This window comes from Nothobranchius furzeri, chromosome 16 (genome assembly GCF_043380555.1).
Source record: "Nothobranchius furzeri strain GRZ-AD chromosome 16, NfurGRZ-RIMD1, whole genome shotgun sequence".
Taxonomy (NCBI): domain Eukaryota; kingdom Metazoa; phylum Chordata; class Actinopteri; order Cyprinodontiformes; family Nothobranchiidae; genus Nothobranchius; species Nothobranchius furzeri.
In genome coordinates this window covers 35,306,569-35,332,840 of record NC_091756.1, presented here as the reverse complement: position 1 = coordinate 35,332,840, position 26,272 = coordinate 35,306,569, and the positions used below count along the sequence as shown (strand labels likewise).

Genomic DNA, 26,272 nt, shown 5'->3' with positions numbered 1-26,272 from the left:
AAAAATAAAATAAAACTGCTGCAGCTCTATGCAGAGCTCACGCTGCTTCCCCTTTTTCTGCTGGCCTTTTTCTGGTAGACATTCTGGAATATTCTCAGACAATTTACCTCCGCTCTTCAGCAGTCTTTTCAAACTCACGCGGTTCACCCGCGGCTCGCGAAAAAATTAGTGCAGACGCCGAAACAAACGATCGCTGCACGGCGCGGGCTGGAGCGCTGAAGCGCTGCAGAATAGGTTAACAAGGGCGACGAATGAAGGCGGTCCCCGTTTTGCGGCGCTTCGGCGGCACACGACCGTTGTCGCAGCTGAGGACGGGCGAGGGGGGGTTGGCAACAAAGCAATGAAACGCTGTGCAGGGAGTCCCCCCTCCTCTCCCAGCTAGGGAGAGGAGTAGGGTCGGTAATACGAGAAAATAAACATTCCTTTCTACAATAGAATAAATCTATTGTATTTTTCAGCCTTATATTTTACATAAGGCTTATACATTTCCACATACTAGTCATTTAACGTTATCTTATTTTTATTTTCCTAATGCTGTCTGCTTTGGAAAGGATCAAAACACAAAAGTGTAAAACTCAAAAGTATTTTAATGCCAAAAATCAGGTGACAGAAATAAAAACAGGTAGCTAGGATCTGAAACCAGCAGAGTATGACTGAAACTGAACCGTATGCACTGAGGAGTGAGAGATGAAAAGAGGACTACTTATGAGGAGGAGCTGTGAGGGGGAGCAGAGTACAACAGGGGAACATAGGAGGAACTATAAATGAAAATATTTTTTAAAGAAGAAAGAATCCTAAAAGGGAAAGAAGAATAACTAGAAAAAAACCTGACAACAAACGGAGTAGAAAATTTAGTGGAAGGAAAAAAAAAGACTTGAATACTAAATGAGAAATCCTTAACAGCTGGGGAACCAAACAAAAACAGAGCATTTATAAACTTTTAAGTATAAAAATGCCACATTTAATGTATTTTACTTTGTCTTGGTATCAACAGATATATAACTGTACTTTTATGCTGATTATTTTATTACAGATGGAAAAAGAGGATCGTAGTAAGGTGTGGGCCTACTTCACTAAAGATCCATCCTGTGATGTCATCTGCAGCATCTGCTCATCTTAAGTAGTAGTTTGTGTGTTCTGTTGTTTTTGAGATTGCAAAATAAATCTTATTTGCATTACTTGGAAACCCTAGTGAATTATTGAGACAGTTCTTTGGTGTTTAATATAGAAATAAGTTAGCATCAAAAAGGCAGAGAATGAAGGATTTAATCTTAAGAACATTTGTATTTACTTTTTTTGTGAGGGAGATTTATCGGCCATTATATCGGCTATCGGCCTTTGTTAAAAGTTTTATATCGGTATCGGTCCCAAAAAAAGCATATCGGTCGAGCCCTAATATATATATATAATACAAGTTTAATTTGCCAATTCGTTTGATCTTTCTCAGAATTTATCCAAGCTGAATAGCAACAGCGTTAAACTCTAGTTATGTAGATTAACAACGCTACATACAAAAACAACCATTTTCCATTAAAGTTAATGAAAGCTAAATTTCATTTAATATCAACATCTTATAGACTATTACAGACATTATTTCCTTTCAGTTGTGACCTGCTAAAGAAATTAAATAGGTTCCTTCATACTGCAAAACAAATGCTGTAGCACTAATGCTAACCTAAATTACATTTTATGAATACATTTCCACAAAACAACCAAAATAAGTTACATTCAATCACACCCAAATATAATGAATACACAAATATTGAGCTTTAGTGTTTTCTTTGCTCCAACTCTATTTGAACAAACGACCCAAACGTTTTAGGGTGTGTAGAAGAGGTTATAGACCCACTTATTCAGCTGTGTTGAAGCAGAAAAAATAACTTCAACAGAATAGGTAGAGGCCCTTGGGGGCTAGGATTTGACACCAGAACTTTAAGATATTTCTGTTTGATTTCATTGAACCAGAGAGTTGGCAATCAGAAAACAGTCAATGTAGGGAAGGATTATTGTAAATTAGTCTGAAGAACCGTTCCTCTGGATTGCTGCACCTGTAACTTAATTAAAAAATAAAAAATAAAACAGGGATGAATTATGTTGGTGAAAATGTATTTCATCAATAAAAATAAAACTAGTCTAAGAAGGGCTTACCAACATGCTCTTGACTCAGGACAAGTGGGCCCATGGACAGGGCTGCAGAATCGTGGAATAATACTTCCCTCTTATGTAGTTTGTGATGCAGATTGCAAGGCTACAAGAAAAAACATTAAAAACTTTGAAAGGCGGACCTCCTAGTGAATTATATACTTTGAACAAAGAAGCAGTTCTTACAGCAGTGCAACTGTTGGAACTCAAGAGGCACAAGTGAATGTTGCAGTGCAGGTAAATCTCATCAGAGTTGGTGAAGGTAAACATCTTGAAGGAGAAACGAGCCACAGTGGAGACACCGTTCTGAATCAGCTTTACAGTTCCATCAGCTGGATTAGGACATCTGTACACCAGGTAGACGATAGTGTCATGTAGGAAATGAAGAAAATGGCAAGACTAGGCTCTAAAAAATATAAACTAAAGTATATTTTACTCTGAAATGATGAGATCCCAGTGGATAGGGTTGTTTGCATTGGTGTCTGGAGTGGCCCAACAGGAATCAATAACAGTGGAGATCTGGTGCTGATCCACCCCTTCTGTTCTCACCTCCACATAAAACCTATCATCTATTTCCATGTCTATAGTACCTTTCGAGTTGGTGGTGAGAGGGAAGTGGAAGTCTGCATCCTGATAGGGAATCATTGTCACGTTGTACAAACCTCTCCCAGGATGCTTCTTCCTTAAACGGCTATAAAAGTAAATGGAAATAAAAACATTTAGTGGAACCTTGAACTAGCAAGACAATGAAATGTTTAGATGTGTTTCATTCATTTATAAGATGCAGATTACACATCAACAACTTCCACAGGCTTGATATACATGACAAAACATGTCAAAACTGAAATTAACAAACTGGTTGAAAAGGCCAGTAGATTAAAGGGCGTTTATACCTCTCCAGTGCATTTATTTGCACGTTCATGGACACAGCCTGAGTCAAAGAGTAAACACAGGAGAAATGTAGTTGGAGGTCCCTCTCACGACTGATTATACCTCTCTGAGTATCCACGTCATTAAAAATGCCATTCTCATAAATGAGGTGTGTTCCATTGCTCTAGAGAAAAAAACAAATCTCCGTAAGTCTCGAGAAATGATATGCGTATTTCATTATGCTCTCAGGTCATTATCTGTGAATTTTACCTTGAGAACTGTCCCACACAGATGGTCATCATTATCGAACCTGAAAATGAGGCGTCCATTCTGGATTGTCCCATTGCATGTGTCGTCTTTTAGATGGAGATTGCTGGAGTGAAAGCCTGCTTCAAAAAGCTGGCACCGAGACACAGACATAGTCCCTGAGCTGCTGGCACAAGTGATGGTTGAATCTGTTCACCGAAAGCAGAAAAAATTAGCAGCTTATTACTCCCTCTCTGATGGACAACCCACTGAAACGAAATGATGCCATACTTGTCCTGTTTAATTCTGCACAGAGAAAGAGTCTGGTAACTCACAGGCAGAGAAGCACTTGAGGGGCGTGACTAGCCAGCTCAAAATAACCAATCAGAAAAAAGATGGAAATGCTGACTGTACCGCGCAAAGCTGTAGTTTTTTTTTAGCTGTACTCAAAAAATGGGTCTGGCAAACATCTTATTTGTTTTTTGTTTTTTAGAAGAAATGCTTTTAGCGCTTCTATGTGTTGTGGTTTTTAAGAAATTTAAATCATTTAGAACAGAGAAAAGAGCCACAGTGAACTCCGCGTCAGTCGCCATGTTTATTACAAACTCGGCGTTATGGTGTGTGACGTACGCTACTCAGCGCTGATTGGATCAGCTAGAATTCTCACGGGGTGCAGTTATTTGAATAGAAGGGTTCCTAGACCCTTTCTCTGCGCAGAATTAAACAGAAGAGGAGTCTGGCAGGCCAGGCTACCAATATTGGCCAGTATTGGGTTGGTTAATATTATGGGCCATTCCCATCTGTACCGGGTTGGCCCGGGCCGGGTAGCTCCAGTCGGCCCCAGCCTGGCCCGGTTGATTCCACACATGCTTGTCTTAAGCCCATGTGGGCTGATTCTACCCACCAATCAAGAGGCTTGCTCTAATGGAAGGTGTGAATTTGCTGTCAGCAGTGGGTGTGTTGGCCCTGGTCGGCCTGAAGCAGACCCCCTCGAGAAGAGGGCTGAGAATGAGCCTTGGTTGGCCCGGAAAAATACCAGGCCACCCAGATATGTAAACAACCTACCCTACCCGGCCCGGGCCAACCCGGTACAGATGGGAATGGCCCATTAGACATCCCCAGTTAAAAGTACTACAAAGGTAAAACTGCCATCATGATCAAACATCATCATTTACTTCAGTAAATTTGACGTAGGTGTTGTGCTCACCAAAAATTTCATTGCTGGTTCTTTGATGGTGTTCATCACAAAAGCAGCCATAAACACCATAATTTTTCCCGCACCACTCATGCTCTGCACAGTCCAGCTGTTCACACAGGTCTGACTCATCTAAAATAGCACAAGAAAAATATTAGGAAACAAGGAGATTATGAATTTTAAAACATTTTAGACAATATAATCAATTATGCATATATTAGGCTAATGCAAGCATACCACAGTTTAAATCAGTGCGCCAGTCAGACATGTTTAGACCCCAAACAGAGCAAGTTCTCTCATAAGCAGCGACAGCTGAACACAGCATGCCACTGGCTGGAGTGTAGAGGCAGAGGTCATAAACACAAGACGTGAAGAATGGCTGTGGGTCCGAGTGAAGGTGACAGGAACTGAAAGGACCACTGGTGTTGGTGATCACTCTGCAGAGTTGAGTGTATTCAGCTAAAAAGCGACAGTTGTTCAGTGGATCAAGACTTCTCACATCTGTTGTTCCACATCTAGAAAATTAGTAAAATGTTAAACTGTTTGTTGTTACACAGTAAAATGTTGCAGTTTTGTTGGAATTTGGAAACTTAACTTACCCCGTTTGGCTTGTAGATGATTTCCAGCTGTGACCAAAGTGATTGTCATTTTGGGCCAAAGTTCCATTTGGTAACACTTTGTCATCATTAGGGTCACCATTAAAATTCCCACACATCCCAGTGACTCTGTTGTGGTAGTTTTGACTTATTCTGACCAGCAAAGTACTGTGACCATCCAACTGGACAGTGAGGTCTACAGCATCAAACACTATGAGTCCTCCCTGCCTCACAACTTGACCAAAGGTTCCTGCAAGGGCTGGAAGAGTCTCCTCAGCTCCATTTACCTTAGAGGACAAGAGTTTAGAGAATTAGGCAAGATGTCAGGAAAGATGTAGAATGTTTTATATCTTGAAAAAAAAATACCTTGATTCTTCTGTTGAGTCCAATTCTGACATGTACACTCTCTGATTGTTTTGAGAGGTATACATCTACTGATGACACAAATGAGGCAAGGTTGTTGCCACGGTGATTGTTGGTGGCAATTACACTGAACTGAGTTTCATTGTTATTTTGGCGCATGGTCTCAGCGATAATGTAAGAGCATGAGCCCTGGAAATGAGCCAGCGATCCATCAAAGGTGATGTAATGTGAGTCCCCCCACACAGTGCATGTAGACATTGTATCATAACAACCCAGATGGCCATCTTTAATGGTGCACTCTTGTGCATGTGTACACAATACACAAGTACAGCGCAGGTCATTGGGACCGTGACATTCACATCTCTGAGAGCATCCTTCTGTCCAAAAGGTCTCACCAGCCTACAGAATGTGAGAGAAAATCTTTGCAGCTGAAGTTGAAAAGGGTAACACCATATTTTGTTCTTGAATCATTTAATTTGTTCTCAAGTAATCTTTGACTTAGTTATTATAAGTTAAAAATTAATGTTGTGACATTTATGACAGTTTCCAGTTAGGTTTCACTAGAATTCATTCTACTAAATCACCTCTTCAAAAGGTCTTTATTGAACTTAAGTCTGACCTATTAGGAACTGCTCTGGAGTGAGCAATCCATCTCCAAGCTTCAATCCTCCCCCACTTCCCTCATCCATGGAGTCCTACAAGGTTTGGTTCAGGGGCTTCTACTGTTCCTCCTTTATCTACTGCTTCTCAAACACATTCTGAGCTTATTTAAAGGAATCTCATACCATCTTAATGTTGATGACATTATACTGTACATCTCCTTTAAGACTCATGAGATGGCTAAGCTGCAGATGTTATACGCCTGCATAGATTGTATTAAAACTTGGATGGCTGGGAACTTTCTACAGCTGATTGATGACAAGACTTAGATCCTTATCTGTGCCTTAGACAAGCTGGTTACCAAATTTGGAGACTCTCTTGGTCAGCTTGCTTTTCACACCAAACCCTCTGTCAGAAATCTATGAACCAGCTCTCACCCTGGATTCTCATGTCAGTTATCTTGTTTGCTCTTCCTTCTTCCATCTCTGGAACATTGCTAAGCTGAGTCCCATTCTGTCCTGCTTTGAACTTGAGACTGTTATCAATCCCTTCATCTCCTCATGCTTAAGACTACTGCAACTCTCTTTTCACTTGTCTGAGCAGAACCTCCCTGAATGTCTACAGGTGGTTCAGAATGCCTGTACTCGGCTTCTGACCAAGTCCTCCAAACACACCCACATCACCCCGCTTCTCAACCAGCTTCACTGGCTGCCAGTCAACTTCAGGGTTCATTTCAAAATCCTGGTTCTGGTCTTTAGGACCTTACATGGACAAGCACCATCATACTTTGGTGATCTCAGTCCCTACACCCCCAGCAGGTCCCTGAGGTCCAGTGACTAAAGCGTACTGGTTGTGCAGCGCACCAGACTAAAGACCAAAGGTGACAGATTAGCTGCTGTGGCCCCCAGACTCTGGAACTCTCTCCCCCTGAGCCTGAGATCAGTGGACTCAAGAGGTCTCCTGTTTTTCCCTTACAGTCTTCTTTTCATGGTGGTGTTTCTGTCATTTCTGTATTTTTCAGGATCCTGTTATTATTGTTTTCTATTTAAATTTTATTCACAATTTTTTATCTAAATTTTTCTTAGTCCCTCCCATTTTTCATATATTTAAAATGTTTTATTAATTTTGTTTTTGTAAAGCTCCTTAGAATAATTTCCCAAACAATTGTCTGTCTGCCTATCTATACTTTAAAAGTTTAACAAATATTTTAAGGCAGTCATTGCAGGGTTTGTGTGCCCTGTCATATTAAAAATGAAAAAATAAGACTTACATTGTAATACCAGCCTTCAAAGCTGCATCCACAGTTCTCTAGAGGTACACAGACCCCACCACTGAGGACGTAGCCTGTGTTGCAGACACAGCTTTCTTGATCAGGTAGAGGACAGTTGCTGGTGGTATTAGGGTTGACACAGGTGGCTGGACATCCTGTACCTTGGGACTCAAAGTGGCTGTTAGCTGGGCAGAGGATTTCTAAACAAAAGAAAACATTGATGACACTTAACGTGAGCTTCTTAAACATTTATATCAAACAACAGCAGAGAGAAGCGAGGCAGAAAGACTTACCACAGAAGTCAGGACTCCTCCAGCTTTGTGGCTGGATACCATTTTGTTGACACTGACTTGCGTACACATTGAGGGCTTGACAAAGAATGGGCTGATATCCTCCACCTACACAAAGATCAAACACACAACTCTCCACAAACATCTGAGGGGGGAGATGTTGATGGCAAGCAGCAAATGGTCCAGAAGTGTCCTGAATAATACCACAATGCCCAGGGTTTCTGTATAATGCCATCTGAGCTGCAGTGCAGGAAGCACAGGCCAGACCACCACACTGTGCCTCACAACCAGCCTCATCATCAACAAATGCTTGCCAGCTGTTGGCAAAAGCCACATCAGAACTGACAGTTTCTCCTTCACGGGTTTGAAAGTCATCTTCAGGGTGATTGTTGAAGTTTCCACAGAGGGCACATGTTGCATTCTGGTAACTGTAGGGCACACTGATCTGAACATAGTGATTTGCGTCATAAGACACCATCAAGCCAAAGTCAGTGCTGACTATCACAGAGAAACCAGACTCATAGACCTGGATCGTGTCATCTCTTAAGGAGAATGGAGTTGAGGCAAAGAGTCCATTAACCTGTAACCATGACAACATTCAAAGAATTAGAAGTTAAAATATATTCATAAATTATATTAATGTAAATATTTTTAAAAAGAAACAAATGTGATGAGTTCTGCTGACCTTAGCCTCACCATGATGTCCTTTAACAAGCTCAATGGTTTCATTGTAGACAAACACTTTAACAAGTCTAGTCCAGGCAACATGAGTGCTGCCACGGTGTTCGTTCTTGCCCTCTACTCTATAGTAGGGCAGGTCATACTGACACTGTTCTGACAGAACGTAAGTGCATGTTCCTTGAAAGTGAAACAACTTGTTATCAAAGGTGTAGTAATGTGGATCTCCACTGACGGTGCAGGTCTGCCGCTGCACTGTCTGGCAGGAAAACTGAAAGTTAGCTGGCTGGCAGATTTGGGAGAAGGAGCAGGGATCATTGGAACACTGCAGTCCTGCTCTGGTGCAGGTGCACTTCTGGGTACAGGTGCTGTCACTCCAGAAGGAATACCCCAGTTGAACGGAATCACCTTTAATGGAAATCAGTTGCAGTCCTTTTAAATTATTTTATGTAAAAGTGCTTTTTTGATGATTCTCATTATACTTGTTAATAATTTTAATCTTTTTGCAATTTTTGAAAGTATGGTGACGTAAAATGAGGATAGATATAGATGATAGATAGATAGATAGATAGATAGATAGATAGATAGATAGATAGATAGATAGATAGATAGATAGATAGATAGATAGATGATAGATAGATGATAGATAGATAGATAGATAGATAGATAGATAGATAGATAGATAGATAGATGATAGATAGATAGATAGATAGATAGATAGATAGATAGATAGATAGATAGATAGATAGATGATAGATAGATAGTCTTACCATCAAAAAGGCAGCCTGCTGACCCATGATCCACACGGAAAGCCCAGCGACCAGGTACATTAACATTACTGTTGAGGCTGAAAATTGAATTGCTACCAGATGCATTGCTAGCAAAAGATCCAGGAATGGTGAAGTGGTGAGAGGAATTGACTGTGTCATACCCAGCCTGAAAATTGGGTCATTTTAAGTCAACGATATCTTAGGTCATACTTTGCATTAGCATAATAAATTTGACTGAAATGTTGCAAATTAATCATGTTTTGTGATATTGCATACATTTTAAAGTTTCTCACCTCTATAGAACTTGTTGTGGCATCTATAGACCCATAATTCAGCAGTACAAAAGAGTGCTGGCCATCAGTTGTCAGGACTGCCTGAAATGTGTTCTGCTGTAAAAAAAAAAAAAAAACTAAAAGTTTTAATAATGAATACAATTATCCTTATGAGCTACACAAAATATTTTTCAGCACTTACTGTTCCAGTTGCTGGATAATAGGCAACCTCATACCAAGTTGCTATTAAGATCCAGGTGGCATTAAAGTCAATTCCTGAGAAGTATGTATTGATGTCTTGTGTAACTTGTTGGAGAAAACTGCCACTGGTGTATTGAGCGTAGCAGATGTCACCATTTCTTGTGTTATCCAAATCTGTCCAAAATGGAGCGATGATGTCTCTGTTTCCATACATTGGAAATACTTGAGGAGAATAACTAGACCATGGCTCTTCAAAGGTCAGGTGCCCATTGTGATTCACCTAGAAGTAAAAGTAAGGTGTTACTAATCAAGAGTTTTACTCACACACACACACACACACACACACACACACACACACACACAGAGAGAGAGAGAGAGAGAGAGAGAGAGAGAGAGAGAGAGAGAGAGGGAGACAGAGAGAGAGAGAGAGAGTCTGACAATCACAATTTAGAACATGCTAATTAAAGTGATCATGTTCAACCATCAGTAAGTTTGAAGAAAATGGTTATTATTTCTCAAATAAATGAACAAACATGAGATCAGCTTACATATATCTGATTCTTGGTTCTTCCAAAGTAAACAAATGGGTGTAGCAGCAGAATTTGAGGCGAACTTCCATCATCTGAGTGGGAACTTGTGTTCCCAACGATCTGATAGAGTCGTCCATCTATAAAAAAAGGAATCAAACACCATTATTTTTATTAGATATTTATCTCTAGGTTATGGCATTATAATAACACTGTGCATAATTTAACACATTCTGTCTAAAAGAGCTCCATCTAGTGGCAAAACTGAAGCTTGCCCTATTGATTTGCATCTTTATCTACCAAGCAGACAATTTCCAATTACTTTATAGTGTTACTAAATCACTCCACCTAAGAAAACACAAAATTTGAGTACACTATATAATAGCCGATATTGGCATTTATCTTCTTTCAAGCCCTGTCACAACAGCAGGAAAAAAGCCTACATTAAATTACTCATATTATTTGAATTAAACCAAATTGAAAGATATTAAATTTTAGTTTACCTGGAGTCTGATGAACCACTTCCCCTTGGAAAACACAAACAAAGTTTGACTACAATGGCTCACATCATCACAATAGACATTTCAACAGAGTTAATTTAAAGAAAATCATCTAGAAACCACTGGCGTTTAATGATTTATCAAAGAAACAGTCAAATCTGTTGTGTCATTTTTTGTTAATTATTTTTGGTTGCTATAGGGTGTACACAGAGCCTTTGCTCCGGTCACCAACATCAAGTACTGTTCATAGGGCCCCCCAATGCCTGAGTGGGCACAAAGGAGCCCGGCTTCTAAAATCACAATTACAGCAATCGTACTGACAGACCAAACTATACAAAAGCAGAACATTGCTCAAGAAAAAGATGGACCTCTCTTCAACCCCCCGCCCCCACTGGTCTCCAGTAAAGAGAAGAAAGAAGACACAGCAGGAAGACACAATACTGAGATCTTGATGCTGACCCCTTTGACCCTTTGCTGTCTTTCAGACCAGCTCCATCTAGCCCTTGGTAGGATTTCTTGATATCAGCCACTTCAGTTATGTGTCGGTGGCACATCCCATGTAGAAGTTTGTCCTTCCACAATGGTATTTCCTTTGTCTCCTCTTCTGTTTGTCATTGTCTGAGACATTCACTGAGCACATCATCTGTTGGGGCCTTATCCTTGATGTACTTATGGATCTTGGATGTTTAGACAGTGGCTCTCACACTCAGTAGTCCACTGCCTCCTTCCTTACAGAAAGTTCACAGTCTCAGGGTGCTGGATTTGGGATGGAACCCTCCATGCAAGATTAGGAGCTTCTGTGGTCTGTATTACTACCTTCGGCCAGCTTATTATTCCTGCAGAATATCTGATTACTGACAGGGTGTAGCTGTTTATTGCCCCGATCTTGTTTTTGCCATTGAGCTGACTTCTTACTTGCCTTACTGGTAGTTATTTGGCTGTGGCTCCTTTCCTTGCAGCTTCATCGAGGTTGACATTTGCTTGTGGGATACCAAGGTACTTGTAGCTGTCATTCAATGTCTGATATTGTTCCTTCTGGGAGTGAGACCCCTTCTGTGTGGACGACCTTCCCTTTCTTTGTCACCCTCCGACCACACTTCTCAAGTTCATATGTCATTCCAATATCAGTGCTGTAGATCCTGGTGGTGTGGATAAGTGAGTAAAATTTTCACTTTTGGAATACAGCTTTATGTCATCCATTCTTCAACTGGTATCTTTAGCCCATCTGGGTGATTATTTAACTGAGGGGTTTCAGATAACCTGCGCAGAACAACAGTGGTGACAGGTCATCTCCTTGGTATATGCCACATTTGATAGATACTTGTGCAGCTGACCTCACGGGTGGTTTTCCACAGTCCCAATTAAGCTTGCATTGAAGGCTCTCAGAGTCTTGTATATGTTTTACAGTTCCAAGCATTCAGTGATCCATGAGCACAGCATTGAGCCATAGGCTTTCTTGTTAACAATCCAGGCCATGCACAGGTTGGTGTGTCGGGATTTGCAGTCTTGGGTGATACACACACACTCAAAATATTGTTTTAAAGGGAATAATGCATAAATGTTATAGTATTTTATGCAATTATTAGGTTTGTACCTCCAAAATGTCAAACAGGTCTATGCAGGAAAACATTGTTTATGCCATCAATTTTAATCATTACATCCACTCAAGTACAAGTATGATTAATAAAATTTGCTTACATGTAATTGATAGAAGCAGCAGAGGCAGTAAGGCGTTACTTCCCATCTTTCAAAACTAAAAGTTAAATCTGCAAAAAAATAAATAAAGATACATTTAAAACCCTACTGTTTGCAGATAGTTTCCATTTAATACCTGTAAATTAACCTTTCGGTAAACAATACAATACAGTTAAAAATAAGCTTCATGTAATAATAAAATGTAACTGTTATAAATGTAAATAATAACTCAATACCTCTTCATCTGTAACTCCTTTGTCTGCTTATTATCTCATGTGAGGTTGAAGGGATGTCACTGGCTTTTATAAGGTAAAAGTTGGCCCAAGTCCACTAATAGCTGCTCCCTCAATAAAGTGTACTAAAAAAACAAACCTTCCTCATAGGCTAGGTGAGGAAACGTTTTAGCTTTAGCAAGAACTCACCTAACAAGTTTATGCTTTCGGTCTATGCATAGGGTATTTTCTTCATTTCACGTGTGTGTGTGTGTGTGTGTGTGTGTGTGTGTGTGTGTGTGTGTGCGCACGCTCGCTTGTGTACAATGCTACAGAGCTCTACTCGTTAGTTTTAGAGGTATGGTGTGAATATAGTTTTAGTTAAGGTTAGGGTTAAGAGTAGACTGGTTAGGGTTAGGTTTAGACACAATTCAGTCACTAAAATGAATGGAAGTCAATGGCGGTCCTCACAACGAATGCTAGATGAATGTGTATGTATGTGTGTGTGCGCGCATGCATGTGTGTGCATGTGTCTTCCTCCGTGTGTGTACTTGTTAAAGTATTTGCAAATACTTTGGGCAAATAAAGTGGATAGGAATGTGCAATGTTTTTACTCCTGTGAGAGAAGGATGACCTAGAAAGTCTGAACTCATCTTTCTCTTGTTTGTGTTGATAGTAAAAAAGTGAAAATCAAGACATACCATTATTGTGAGTAAGAGGGCAGCAGTAGCTCAGGAGGTAAAGTGAGTTGTCCAGTAATTGGAAGGTTGTAGGTTTGACCCCGGCTCATGCCAGAGAGCAATACCTGTATTTAATATACTGCCAAGCACTGGTTGAAGCATATCTTAATCTTGGTTTATGCTTGACGTGAGGTCCACGCAGCCCATGGATTCTGCACCACGCATCTAAGAAATTTTCTAACAATACACAGAAAAATATGGCGGACTGGCATGAGCTCGTAGTGGTGGAGGCTCGTAAGTACAGACATCTTTATGATTCAGCCCATAAAGATCACCATGATCAAAATATTGTTAATATTTGCTGTCACAGTTGGAAAAGATGGGGACACAGTGAAAAAAATGTTGTAAACAACTGTAATTTCTACTTCTACTACGGTGTAGGGTTGGGTGCATGCCATAGAGCCCTGTGCTGCCCCCTACAGTCTGGGAGAATATAGGCCTCACAGCGGAGACAAGCCACAGATGGTAGGAAGGAAGCATAAATGCTGCCAGTTTCGACGTTCCACGTCTGATTTCCACGCAGAATGTACATCAAGCATAAACCAATCTTTATTTTCTATATTTTACTGAAGTGTTGAACTAAAAAGGAAAAACTCTGTAGCTGCCCCAGGCCCTAGGCTCTGGAATGTGATGCCTTTAAGCATTAGGTCGGCCTCTTCACTGTCTGAATTTATATCTTTTGAAAACCTATTTTTAGGATTTGGCTTTTAACTCAGCGTGAGTCTTTTTAGTGCTAGTTCTCAAGGTTTAGTTTTGATGCATTTTTATGTTGTGTTTTTTTTTTATGTTTTAATTTCTGTGAAGCACTTTGGTCAGTTTTATACTGTTGTAAGGTGCTTTAGAAATAAAGCTGCCTTGCCTTGCCAAATTTAAATGACCCAAATATATCTAACAAATAAAATAGGTTTGATTTAAATGCTAGACATTTTACTGTATTATTAGTTTTATTTTTTACTTAGAAGAAGAAGAAACTATGTTTTATATAGCACCTCTCAAGATAAAAATCATGAGGTGCTTCACAAAAACTGAAATAAAAAAATTAAAAATAACATTTAAGATATTGTTAAAAGATATAACAGTGGTAGAAGTACAAATAATGATATAAAAAATGTGCATTGCATTTGTAAGACCATGTAGACTGTCTTGTGACTAATGAGGACTTTTTACCTCACACAAATACTCTGCTTTTCTATGTAGTAAAACGCTTTGCAAATAATAAATTGGAGCTGAAAAATGCAGAAGTAAATTATATGTGTCATGACGATGACGGCAGGCAGAAATTAAACAAACTTAGCTAGATAGCTTCTGACAATGAGCAAATGAGCTGCAGTCAGGCAGTTCTTTGTTCCTGTAAAAAATGTTTTAATCGTCAATGCATCCTTGTAAAATTATGCAGTAATCATTTTTAATGACAAGCAATTATGAGATAAATGAACAGCCAGAAACATCAGAATGACAGAGATGTTTCTGTTCTGTTTAATTACTGTACAGTAGAAACACCTTAACCCTGTGGGAACTTGGTCTGGTTACAACAAATGATCAAGAAACTGAATGTACACTGGAAATTTTGCTACAATAAATGTAGATTTTCCAGCCATTTTATAGCTTTTATCCAAAGAAATGTAACTGTATATGGTTCTGATTAATAAGCATAAACCCCTCTGTAAGTCAGATTATTGGAATCAAATTTATGTCATTTTTGGTTCTGTTTTAAAATACAGAAAAGGTTTCTTTTTACGTTGCTGCTGACAGTTTTATTTGTGGCTGTGAACTTCCTCAGAGCTGACGTGAACTAAACTGTCAGCAGCAAGGTAAAAAGAAACCTGACTAAAAAAATAAGGTAAAAAGAAACCTTTTCTGTGTTTAAAAAACCCCAACAATGCCGTTAGAAAAGCAACACAGTAAGAATATACCAAAGAGGTTTGTCATTTGTTTCACGACACTGGACCAGTTTTGTTCTTTTATTTGTTTTGAATAAAACACCTTTGCCTTCAGGTTGAAAGCAAGTTCAGCTTGATAATTGTAATTTGTCCTGATATGCCAATATGAGACCATTTATTTATTTATTTTGCCTCATTAAATGCCCAAAAGGTACCATAGGACCCATAAAATACAATAAAAATTTGGAACAAATTGTTAAGCATATATATATATATATATATATATATATATATATATATCATTGTGGTCCAAATTCACAGAGGAACTGCATAATCTGTTTTATATTGACATCACTGACACCCTCAACATAGAGGTGAGACCATCAAAGATCATTACTTACTGAAGGGTCAGATGATAAGGGGTGGTTGAGCACACAGATAGCAGCCCATCCAGGTAAGCTAAATTTAATTTGTTTCATTGTTAAAGAATGCCAAAATACTTTTTTCACAAAAAAAAATAAAGGTTTCACATATCACAATCTATGTTCTATGGACTGCTATAAGTGTAAAATAATTTAGTCCAGGTTTGTAGAGCTGTAATTTCTGAGGTGGACTACTTTATGTGTTCAAAAAAATGTTGCATAGTTCTGGAAACCCAAGTTTTTTTTTCTTTAATTGTTGTTTATAGTGGTTGAAGGTTACAAAAATAGCTTATTGCCTTTGTGTGTCTAATCATGTTATTGTCTTCTTCTTCCTTTTCTCTAAGTGCTGAGAGGTGGAGAAGCCTCATCACAGACAGAGCTGTCACTGTGTGCTGTGGTTGCACACGGCGGATCGTGGCGAGCAGATCCGCTGTTCTTTCCCGGGAAAGACGTGCTCTCATGGAGCTGGAGTTCAGTTCCACACCCAAGAAGATGATGGACTGGGACGGGATCACAGAACTCTTCTCCCAGTTTATAGAGAAGCCCAATGTGATCAAATGTAGCACTAGTTCCCTCGTCTGTGACTCCGCCTGGGAACGGGCCAGGAGGAGCAGGTCGTCTAGATAAAACAGGATTCTCAAGCCCGCCGTGCGTAACAGCTGGAGCGCCGCAGCCAGGCATTTGGAGAAGGTGCGTGGAGCCAGGGAGTACCCGAGCGGGAGCCTGTTGTACTGGTACTGAATCCTGTTGAAGGGAAAGCGCAGGAATTTCCTGTGCTTTGGAATTATTGGAACATGGAAGTATGCGTTCCTCAGGTCTATGGACGTGAACCAATCGCCTGGGCGCACGTAATCCAACACCTGTTTGATCGTGAGCATGCAAAAGTGCTTCACCGCTATCAGAGCGTTGAAAAGAGACGGATCAAGGATCAGTCTGGAGCCACCAGTTTTCTTTGGTACCAGGAAATAACGGGAGTAGAATCCCGAGTTCTCCTCCACTGGAGGAACCCTGGAGATGGCCTCCTTTGACAGGAGTTCCCTCAACTCCTCCTCGAGGGCGGAGGCTTGAGGGCTGATGCTAGTTTTGTCTCCACAATCTCTGAGAACGGGGGTGGGCCAGACTGAAACTGCAGCTTATGGCCGTAGTAAACTATGTCCCGAATCCTTTGTTCATGTGACACACGCAGCTCCAATCTTGGGCGCGTTTTTACAGTGGGCGCGTGCACAGTGCCTGGGCCTGCATTGCATCCAAAATCCAGGTTCGGGCCCCTGCCGCCGTCGCCTGACCCAAAAAAATATTGGTGGCGACCCATGGGGGGCCGGTGGGGAAAGGGCAAGCTGCTAATTTGTAATACAGCCGATGCCGAGCTCCCTGGGGAAGGAGGCGTGTGGGCATGAGTCCTGACAGCATGTGACTGTGGTGCTGAGCGAGATTCATAAGGAAGAATGGGTTGCTTGCACGGTACCCGCGAGTGCGGACTACGCTGCCGCGCGTCAGCTGCATGCGGAAGTGGCCCAGAGCGCGACCGCAGGAAAGGCTCCAAAGCGCGGGCCGAGGGGCGGAAATCAGAAATGACAGCTCACTTTGGTGGCCGCTGTGAATTTGAAGAAGCCTCATCGTGCTGGTTTACATCACATACAGAGGGGAGAAAGCTCCGTTTAGGGGCAGAGCGCCTGCACGCTGAGCTCTTTGAGCTGTTGTGTAATGACACAGTCCTCCTCGCTGGATGACCCAAACCTCCTTACGGAGTATGCGGAGCGGAGGAGACCTGTAATGACTTAACCCTAACCCGTTACAGGTGTTTGGAGGAAGGAGTTGTGCTGGGTGTGGGAAACGTGTGGAAAAACAGTAGACGGCTCGTTCGAGCCGGCCGCAGAGGGCTGTGACAGGATGTTGCTGCTTAAGCGGTTTAAATGTTTTATTTCAAAATGGGATTTGTCACAAACACCATGAATATCACACACATTTCCCCCAAGAAGTCATTTCCTTTGGTTCTTCTTGCGCACATCCTGGGACTGCCCGGTCCAGATTGGAGCAAGAGGTCGGTTCCCTCTGACATGCTGAGCCGGGGGTTCCGGGGCCATTGCTAGCGGCTGGTTCTGCGCCGGTCTGGGACTGGGCTGGTGGCTGCGGCGTCCCTTAGGTCCACGATGGTTCTCCCAGGCTCAGGGGAAGGTACAGGGTTGTCGACTGGACCGAGGCCAAACCAGGCTGCGAAAAGTGGCGGAGAGGTGAGCTGATCTCTGAGTCCTCTTGACAGCATTGCGGAAGTGGGATCCAAACAGCACGTCCGAGCTGATAGGTCCCTCCAGCATATCTTTGTACAGCTGGTCCGGAATGGACGAGAAGGCACTAAGCCATAGGAGCCGATGGATCAGTGTCTGCCAGGCGGAGATGCGGGCTGCACAGACCAGATTGGCGGCACACAGATTTTAAATGGCGTCAGCCGATTTGCAGATGAGGTTCTTAGGCTCATCAGGCTGGTCACACATCTCTGCCGACTTTGAGATGCCGTAGGCGATTAGGGCAATGTTGTTTGAGGCTGCGCCGATCTGTGCTGCGCACTGATGAGAGTGGTCAACGAACCGAGCCAGATGCTGCTTGTTCTTGGTGGCGGGAACCGCACGCTAGCCCACTATCTTGACTTTGGCTCCGAGCAGAGAAGTCAAGTCGGGTTCCAAGGGTGGGACAGCTGGGAAGCCATGTTCAGAAAGGTGTTCCACCTTGGTGAAAGAAGAGAAAGGAGCCCAGAGCTGAGCAGGCTCCGCCTTTTAGTAGTCCATAGCTGCCGGAAAATGAGGAAAAACTGGGTCGGGGCAGTGGGCTACGTTCGCGCCAAACCGGCCCGCTAAGTCGTCTGACATAGGAGGGGTGGGAGTGGGGACGGTTAACCCGTTGTAGTCTGCCGCTGCAGAAATAATGACGGGCAGCATTCGGATGGCAGGGAACAGTGCGTAGGTAGCCTGGAGGACTGGGCTCGGGTCCTGTTTGGAAGCCCGGTAGTCCACAGCCTCCGGGGATGTATAAGAGGATCCCGCGCAGCTGAGCCGCTCCGTGTCAGAGCAGCCAGCTACCGCGGAATCAGACAGGTCCTGACAAGCATAAAAAATGTTCATGGCCTCTTCCAGTGGGACAGTGTCGGCTGCTGAGGAAAGTCCTCAGAGATGGCAGTGAAATAGTCCAACCGTCGCAGCTTCTCGACCGCCGGGAGGAGCTCGCAGAAGTGGCACGTGGCTTGAGGTGTAAGGGCGAGGCCGGCATGTTTGGGCTGAGGCAGATGTTGCATCTGGCGTGGAGATCGCCAGGCATGAAGTAGGCCACGTTGCAGGACTGGCATAGACGGATAGCTTCGCTCGTCATGATGGTTGATCTTCTAGGTTAGCTCAAGTGGTCAGGTCTGTTGAAGAACTGAAAGGAGATGATCCTTGGTCTGATCACCTCTCTTATAGGACCAGGGCCCACCTGATGGGCGGACGTACATTAAAGCTCTTCAGTCATTGGTCGTTGTCAAGGACTAACTCCCAATAGGCGAGGCTTAAAGGGCGGAGCCATATGACATAGAACTGCCCTTTTGAAGTTTTAAGTTGGACAATATAAAAATATAGCGTTAATGTCCAATGTGTTTTCGGCAACACTGCAGGTTACCTGTAACATTTCTTAGTTACTAAAAACATCAACTGACTCCTACCTAACAACATAAAGAGTAAACTAGGGTTAATGTAGCAAGCATGAGGACTGGTAATGATAAAAATTTGCTGGTATTAAGTGGTATAAGCTAGGATTTGTGTCACATATAATGGCAGGCACTTACACCACTACAGCATATCAGCCATAGGAATGCAATGCACAGAGTAGAGCAGAGCAGTGCACAGAGCACTCAGAACCCCAGTCTGGGAACGGTGAGCATGATCAGATCATGTCTTAGGCCAGGTAAGGTTTTCTGTATTTTTGTTAAAATACTGTGGGGTGCGAATGTTTGGGCAGCCTTGTTCATCTTCATGATATCCTGTACAACTCGTTGATTGTTACAATAAAAAATGTCAGTTAAATATATCATATAAATAGAATATATACTCAGTGATATTTCAATGAGGAAAACAAAGTTTAGGATTTACAGAAAGTGTACAATGATTGTTCAAACTAATTTAGGCAGGTACATAAATTTGGGCACTGTTGTCATTTCATTGATTCCAAAACCTTTTGAACTGAAGTATTGGAAATCAAGAATAGCCTGGTAAGCTCAGTGACCCTTGACGTCCATACACAGGTGAATCCAGTTATGGGAAAGAGTATTTAAGGGGGACGAATGTAAGTTTCCCTCCTCTTTGAATATTCTCTTAAGAGTAGCAACATGGGGGTCTCAGAAAAACTCTCACATGACCTGAAAACAATGATTGTTCACCATCATGGTTTAGGGGAAGGATACAGAAAGCTGTCTCAGAGATTTCAGCTGTTTTCACACTTAGGAACATATTGAGGAAATGGAAGACCACAGAAACAGTTCTAGTCTGGTGAACTAGACCAAATTCTTGCTTTGCAAAGTTTGGTCTAGGAACACTCCATTAGAACCTCTGCAGCTGCTAGCAGCATTCTGGCTGGCCAAGCTCTCTAGGGGGGTTTCAAACACCTAGGGTGCTGTGATTGGTCCATAATGGTGGGCCAATCACAGTGCTCTATCTGCTTTGTGAACCAATCACAGCACTTTACTCGCATTGTGGGCCAATCAGGGCCCTCTATTCGTCTGGAGGGTGGGGTGATGCAAAAGAGGTGAACAAGATGGCGACAGCTCATTTGAAACATGTTTTGGACTATTTGGACTTGTGCTTTGTTAGAATCAGGAGCAGATAGGCTTATTTAAGTTCTTATTTTTGAAAAAAGGATGTATTTTAAGCAACCGCCTTGTTTACCGATATCCGTTGCAGTGAGTACATCACGTTCTTTATTGTTCTATAGCATGCGGAGATCATTTGAAAGACAATGATAGAACCCACCCCACGACTGAGAGCCGTCAGTGGAGCATTGCCAGACAAAATAATATGTTTATTTAGTCTGGTATGCCAGGCTAGCACAGTTCAAGTTAAGGCTCCAAGTGGCAGACCAAGAAAAATCTCACATAAACAGAAGAAAGTATGGGGAGAACAGTCAGAGTCAACCCAAAGACCAGCACCAAAGACCTACAACATCATCTTGCTGCAGATAGTCACTGTGCATCGTTCAACTATTTCGTTCAACTATTCGGTGCACTTTCTGCAGGGAGATGCTGTATGTGGGAGTGATGCAGAGGAAGCATCTTCTCTTCCCACAGCACAAATAGAACCTCTTGAGGTATGCTGAAGTACATTTGGACAAGCCAGCTTCATTTTGGAATAAGGTGCTGATGAAACTAAAACAGAGATATTAGGGCATAACAAGGGACGTTATGCATGGAGGAAAAAGAACACAGCATTCCAAGAAAAACATCTGCTACCCATAGTAAAACATGGTGGTAGTTCCATCATGCTGTGGGGTGTGGGGCCAGTGCAGGGACTGGGAATCTTGATAAAGTTGAGGGACACATGGATTCCTCTCAATATCTGCAGATTCTGAAGACCAATGTCCAGGAATCAATGACAAAGCTGAAGCTGCACTGGGGCTGGATCTTTCAGCAAGACAATGACCCTAAACACTGCTCAACATCTACTAAGGCATGTGGGCAAGGCTGCAAAAGAAGAATCTACTAAATATTAGGTTAATTTATTTTTTGTGGTGCCCAAATTTATGCACTTGCCTAATTTTGTTTAAACAATAATTGCATACTAAATCCTATAAACTTTGTTTCGCTTCTCAAATATCACTGTGTGTGTCTCCTATATTATATATTTAACCAAAGATTTTTCCACAGTCCACAGTCAATGAGGTAACTAAAAGTTGAATCAATAACCATGATGATCACTCCTCACCAACCTACTGGGCTTCTCTCCATCCCACCCTCACCTAACACAGAATTTCTTTGCTGATAAACATTGTATTTTACCTATATATTCTTCGTTCCACTCCCTCCCCAAGATAATCCATGGGTTATTTGTCAACAGGAAGATGAAAGACCCAGGACACTGCAATGCAGATGACCTGAAGGCTGCTATCAAATAATCTAGGCTTTGATTTAACCAAAAACACAAAATCTGCACTCATTAAGCATCACATTCTTTTCATAAATTTTGGTCAGAAGAAAGATTGGATGAGCATTGTAAGCAGTGGCATTTTGTCCATAGGAGGCACTAGGGCGCAGCCCCACCAGTCTCACAGGAAGGAGAAGAAGAAAATAAGAATCACAAAATATAAAAAACATGAAAATTAAACTTATTCTATACATTATACAGTGAGTGATGTGTATAATCTGCATGTAGTTTTGAAATGTTCTCTCACACTTTTACCACAACGGAATAATCTTGTAACATATTTCCTGTTCCTTTCGAGCACACCAATCTTTACCAAAGACCGGGGTAGGCAATCCCAGTCATTGAGATTTTCCCAGTTCCAACACACCTGGCTTTATTCGGTAGGTGAATAAAAGGGTTCTACAGCACTTGATAACTTGGTTAGCAGGTGAATCAACCATTCTGTTAGGTGTGTTGGAGCTAAAACATGCTGGATAGTGTCACATGCGCAGGTAAGTTGAGCCGGAGGTGAGGATCCACACGCTGGGGAAGAAGCAGGCAGGCAGGCAGGCAGACAAGAACATTAAAGGGGTTTTAATCATGAGCACACAGGACAAGGAAACAATGAACCAACAACACACAGAACTGAGAGGGTTTAAATGCATGAGGAGCTGGAAGCTTGGATGATTGGAAAATGAGAGCCAGGTGGGAGTAATCAGGAGACACAGGACTGAACAAAGTAGGGAGTCAGGACAGGTGAGACAGATGGCAGCACTCCAGGACCAGGATTGCCTACCCCTACCATAGACCTACGTTAAAACTGGCACATGCGCACTTGATTCTCCCCCCCCCCCCCCCCCACCCCCACCCCCCCAAATACAAAGAATAGGAGAGCATTAATTTAAGTGGCTGCTTCTGTGGATAACTGTGTTGTTGCTACTTTATGTTTTTCTCAATATGCGTATTTAGCTTCTTTTTTTTTTGCGTTTTTATTTAGTCATTGGACGTTATTACGATAGAAAACATGGATTCTATCATAAGAACGGTAGTTTGGGATCCCCTAGTGGTGATGTGTGGTTACCACACCTGAAAACAGATAGCATAGCGGTCACATAGGTGTGTCCCGCCCAAAACAAATAATTCACCAGCTGTCACTGATTGTAGGTTAAGAAGATGATTTGAACATGGATGCATGGGACCTAAGGCTACCGTGCAAAGAACAGAAAGCAACTTGCCGACCAGTTAACACAGCATACTCAACAACCCCACCAGCTATGGAAGCCCATGGGCCCATTAACACGGTTTTCACAGTACACACCTGTTGAAAAATGATACAAAAGCAAAGGGGGCCTGTGTACTTCAAAGCAGGGCAGCCAACTTTTGAATTTTCTCTGTCCTTCTGCAATCCATGAGAGCGAGGGGACTAGTGTCACGTCTCATGAGGGATGGGGGGGTTTTGTGAGAAATTGAGGGTGTAGCGCGACATCTTGTGAAGAGGTCAGATGAGTGTTTTTCACACTCATTGTGTGTGTAGTCATGTTGAATTTAGTGCTACTTCATCTGTCATTAAAAAAACACCCAGGGCTAGTTTACACATAAACCAAATATTTTTCCTTAACATTGGCTAATGTGTATGAGTGAATGTCTGAAAAGGGCGTTAGAAGGCAACATGAAACTCACACCCTGTACCTGCTGCTTGAGGTTGAAAACAATTGAAGGAATTTGCCCTTTCTTTTTAAATGACTAATTGGCTTTCATTAAAGACCAAACCCCTGGAAGAACAACAAAATGTTACTCAAAACAAGCATGAAACACTCACATGTGGGTTGTTGGGTGAGAAATGGCATGGTAATGTGACAGGGTCAGGTTTCTGCTGCAATGATTGTGCAAAGGTCTACATTGGTGAGAAGATACTTCTCTCCATCAACAATTACTGCCTTTGCAAGCCTGAAAATAAAAATGTAACAAAGAAAATGTTATTAAATTGAATAATTGAATATAAAAAAACTGTGGTAGTATTGTAGGTATGCTGATGCAACTGTCTTGGCCAAGACTGTCTTTTCAAAACACTATTTGTTTTCTTTTTTTATTTTTATCTTTTAAAGATTTTTTTCTCTTTTTTTAAACAAAAACTTTACTGCATTAATAGGTGTAAATTTTGGTTATGCATTGTTTGTAAAGTGAGCTTTAGTACAATTATAGGTCGGCATAGGCAAATATAATAGGCTGAAGCCTCTTTTCCATCCCAAGTACATATACATACATATATCTATATAAAAAATACAAATGGCTGTGTATAAGGAGGAATGTGATTTTACAGTTTAAACATGTAGCCAACAAATCATTTGCAGCTCATTTTGTAACCCATGTTTTGGCCATATTTGCCTAGTCTGGCCTGCCAGACTCCTCCTCTGTTTAATTCTGCACAGAGAAAGGGTCTGAGAACTCTCCTATTCAAATAACCCAACACCCTGACAATTCTAACCAAGCCAATCAGCGCTGAGTAGCGTACGTCACGCACTACAGCTAAAAAAAACTACAACGTCACGTGGTAGTCGGCAATTCCGTTTCTTTTCTGATTGATTATTTTTTAGCTGCCTAGTCCCGCCCCTCATGTGCCTCTTCGCCTGTGAGCTACCAGACTATTTTCTCTGTGCAGAATTGCCAACCCTCCGAATTTTGTCTAACTCCTGGACTTCAGTGCCCCTCCCAAAAATCTCCAAGGGCCACCATTCTCCAAACTTTCTCCCGATTTCCCAGACAATCTTGCTAAACCTTTACTGGGTCCAAAAGATCCAGTTTCTACATATATTACGTTATTTATATGGTCTCTCAGCATCAAGAATTCTTTTGAGTGGAGAGCTGCAGAGTATGGAGCTAGGATTGGGACAATATTCTATGTTACTTGTACCAAGTTTTGTAAATTGGAACATGTTTCATGACATGTAACTTTGGATTCGTAACTTGTAACTTTAGTTTTCTAACTTGTAATTCTCAATTTGTACTTGTATTTCTTGTTTTGTAACAGGAAATTTTCATTTTGTACATGTATTTTTTTATTTTGTAAAATCAAACTTATTTTGTACATTTACTACTCGTTTTGTAACTTCAAACACTTATTCAGAAACATGAAACTTTCGGTTTTAACTAAGCAGACTTCCAAAATAAAAATAAAAATCAAAGTAAATGTTTGAAATCAAAACTCTCAAAACACACATTTCATTCTACAGGTACAAACCTTAAATCCACAGTGTTAAGCCTGGTTTATGCTTCTCCGTTAGCGCTGCAAGGGACAGACACGCAAGGATTGATGGAAGCGTTTTGCTCACACTTCTCCGTCACTTCTACATCTCCTGGAGAGTGTTGCAAAGCAATTGCCCGGCAGGACAACAGAGGGTGTAGCGCTGTTCTGTGGTATCCTGTCATGTATCGGTCCAAAACAGTGAGTTTATATTGTAATTTTTGTATGTATAAAAGACTTTTAACACGGACATATTTGTCTCTCATTCTCCCACCTCTTCATGCGCTCCCCACCTCTAAACCCACGTTTCCTGTGATTTCCGTCCACAAATAAAACGCTTGCTGCACATCTTTTCACTCCTTCACCCGTATCTAAAAGTGCATTGCAGGGATGCCCTTGTTGCAATATGACAGATACTGTGGGCTTACCACCCTGTGGCAGAAAGAGGTCCCAACAGCAGTTCGTCAGGCTCGACACCAGGGGGCGCCGGGCCACTATCCGTGGAGGTTGCACTTATCATCAATGTGGATGGAATGGTATGGGACATGTTGTGTGTTTCCTGTAGTTCAGAGCCAATCAGTACATCCGGTTGCAGCGTTTCCATCGGCTACCTAGACAAGGGAACCTGTTTGTTGAGTTGCCTGTAGTCAATGGTTAGTCGCCACTTACCATTAGGCTTCTTCACTGGCCACAATGGAGCCGAGTAGGTGCTGTTGCAGGGTCGGATGATCCCTTTAGCCAAGAGGCTTTCAAGGATTTCCTGGACTGGTCCGTTGGATGCCAGGGGAATCTTGTATATACGCACAAAAGTCGGCGCAGCATGTGGCAGTGTAGAAATCCTGGCCTCATGGATAGTGGTTAGACCACAGTCCAAGGAGTCGAGTGAAAGAAAATCTTTGTATTTTAACAACAGTTGTCATAGTTTGTCTCGCTCGAAATCGTTGGTAAGAGCATCTGCTTGGTCCACGACCTGTTCAATCTGAGAGAAAACATCAGAGGGAGTCTCTGATGGCTTTGAGCTCGGCAGTGAGCATGCGGTTCCCCCATGCTCAGAATCACCTACCGCAAGGCAGCGTGAGTCGGGGAAAGAAGGTGGAGTGAACGGCAGAGGTTTTCTAACACCTACCTTCATTTCCCCTTCTCCAATATCGACATAAGCATCAAAGCGCTTCAAAACATCGATGCCAATGAGCAAAGGCATGGTTCCAGTCTCACAGATGTACATAGGGTGTGTCAAGCTCATGGGACCGATCGTGAATTGGAGCAGAGTCTTAGAAGAGCACTGTAGAATCAGAGAAAACACGGATAGTTAATGCACAGGGAATCAGTTCTAGAGGACGTACGCCTCCCCCTACATCCAAGCAGATGCAGTCAAAAAGAGATTTGCTCATGATTGTACAATCTGAAACCCTATCTAAAAATGCA

General features: G+C 41.9%; 1 protein-coding gene across 10 annotated transcripts in view; it reads right to left on the bottom strand.

Annotated features, from left to right (window-relative positions):
- Positions 1 to 567: 567 nt before the first annotated feature.
- Positions 568 to 26,272, bottom strand: part of LOC107387922 (alpha-tectorin) — a 39,116-nt gene continuing 13,411 nt past the window's right edge. For 6 of the 10 annotated variants that reach the window (XM_070545610.1, XM_070545612.1, XM_070545614.1 and 3 more), the window contains 21 exons: positions 24,845 to 26,129; positions 23,426 to 23,553; positions 12,219 to 12,286; positions 10,524 to 10,547; positions 10,042 to 10,160; positions 9,495 to 9,773; positions 9,314 to 9,409; positions 9,021 to 9,186; positions 8,258 to 8,658; positions 7,576 to 8,152; positions 7,283 to 7,482; positions 5,416 to 5,811; positions 5,053 to 5,336; positions 4,691 to 4,968; positions 4,466 to 4,585; positions 3,283 to 3,467; positions 3,036 to 3,196; positions 2,579 to 2,833; positions 2,329 to 2,488; positions 2,149 to 2,248; positions 568 to 2,054 (listed from right to left, as the gene is read on the bottom strand). In XM_070545610.1, coding sequence (XP_070401711.1) covers positions 2,014 to 2,054; positions 2,149 to 2,248; positions 2,329 to 2,488; positions 2,579 to 2,833; positions 3,036 to 3,196; positions 3,283 to 3,467; positions 4,466 to 4,585; positions 4,691 to 4,968; positions 5,053 to 5,336; positions 5,416 to 5,811; positions 7,283 to 7,482; positions 7,576 to 8,152; positions 8,258 to 8,658; positions 9,021 to 9,186; positions 9,314 to 9,409; positions 9,495 to 9,773; positions 10,042 to 10,160; positions 10,524 to 10,547; positions 12,219 to 12,264 — 3,888 coding nt within the window. In that variant the 5' untranslated portion in view covers positions 12,265 to 12,286; positions 23,426 to 23,553; positions 24,845 to 26,129 and the 3' untranslated portion in view covers positions 568 to 2,013. The remainder of the gene's footprint in view (positions 2,055 to 2,148; positions 2,249 to 2,328; positions 2,489 to 2,578; positions 2,834 to 3,035; positions 3,197 to 3,282; positions 3,468 to 4,465; positions 4,586 to 4,690; positions 4,969 to 5,052; positions 5,337 to 5,415; positions 5,812 to 7,282; positions 7,483 to 7,575; positions 8,153 to 8,257; positions 8,659 to 9,020; positions 9,187 to 9,313; positions 9,410 to 9,494; positions 9,774 to 10,041; positions 10,161 to 10,523; positions 10,548 to 12,218; positions 12,287 to 23,425; positions 23,554 to 24,844; positions 26,130 to 26,272) is intronic. The other 4 variants (XM_070545609.1, XR_011516895.1, XM_070545616.1 and 1 more) reach the window with 4 other exon arrangements.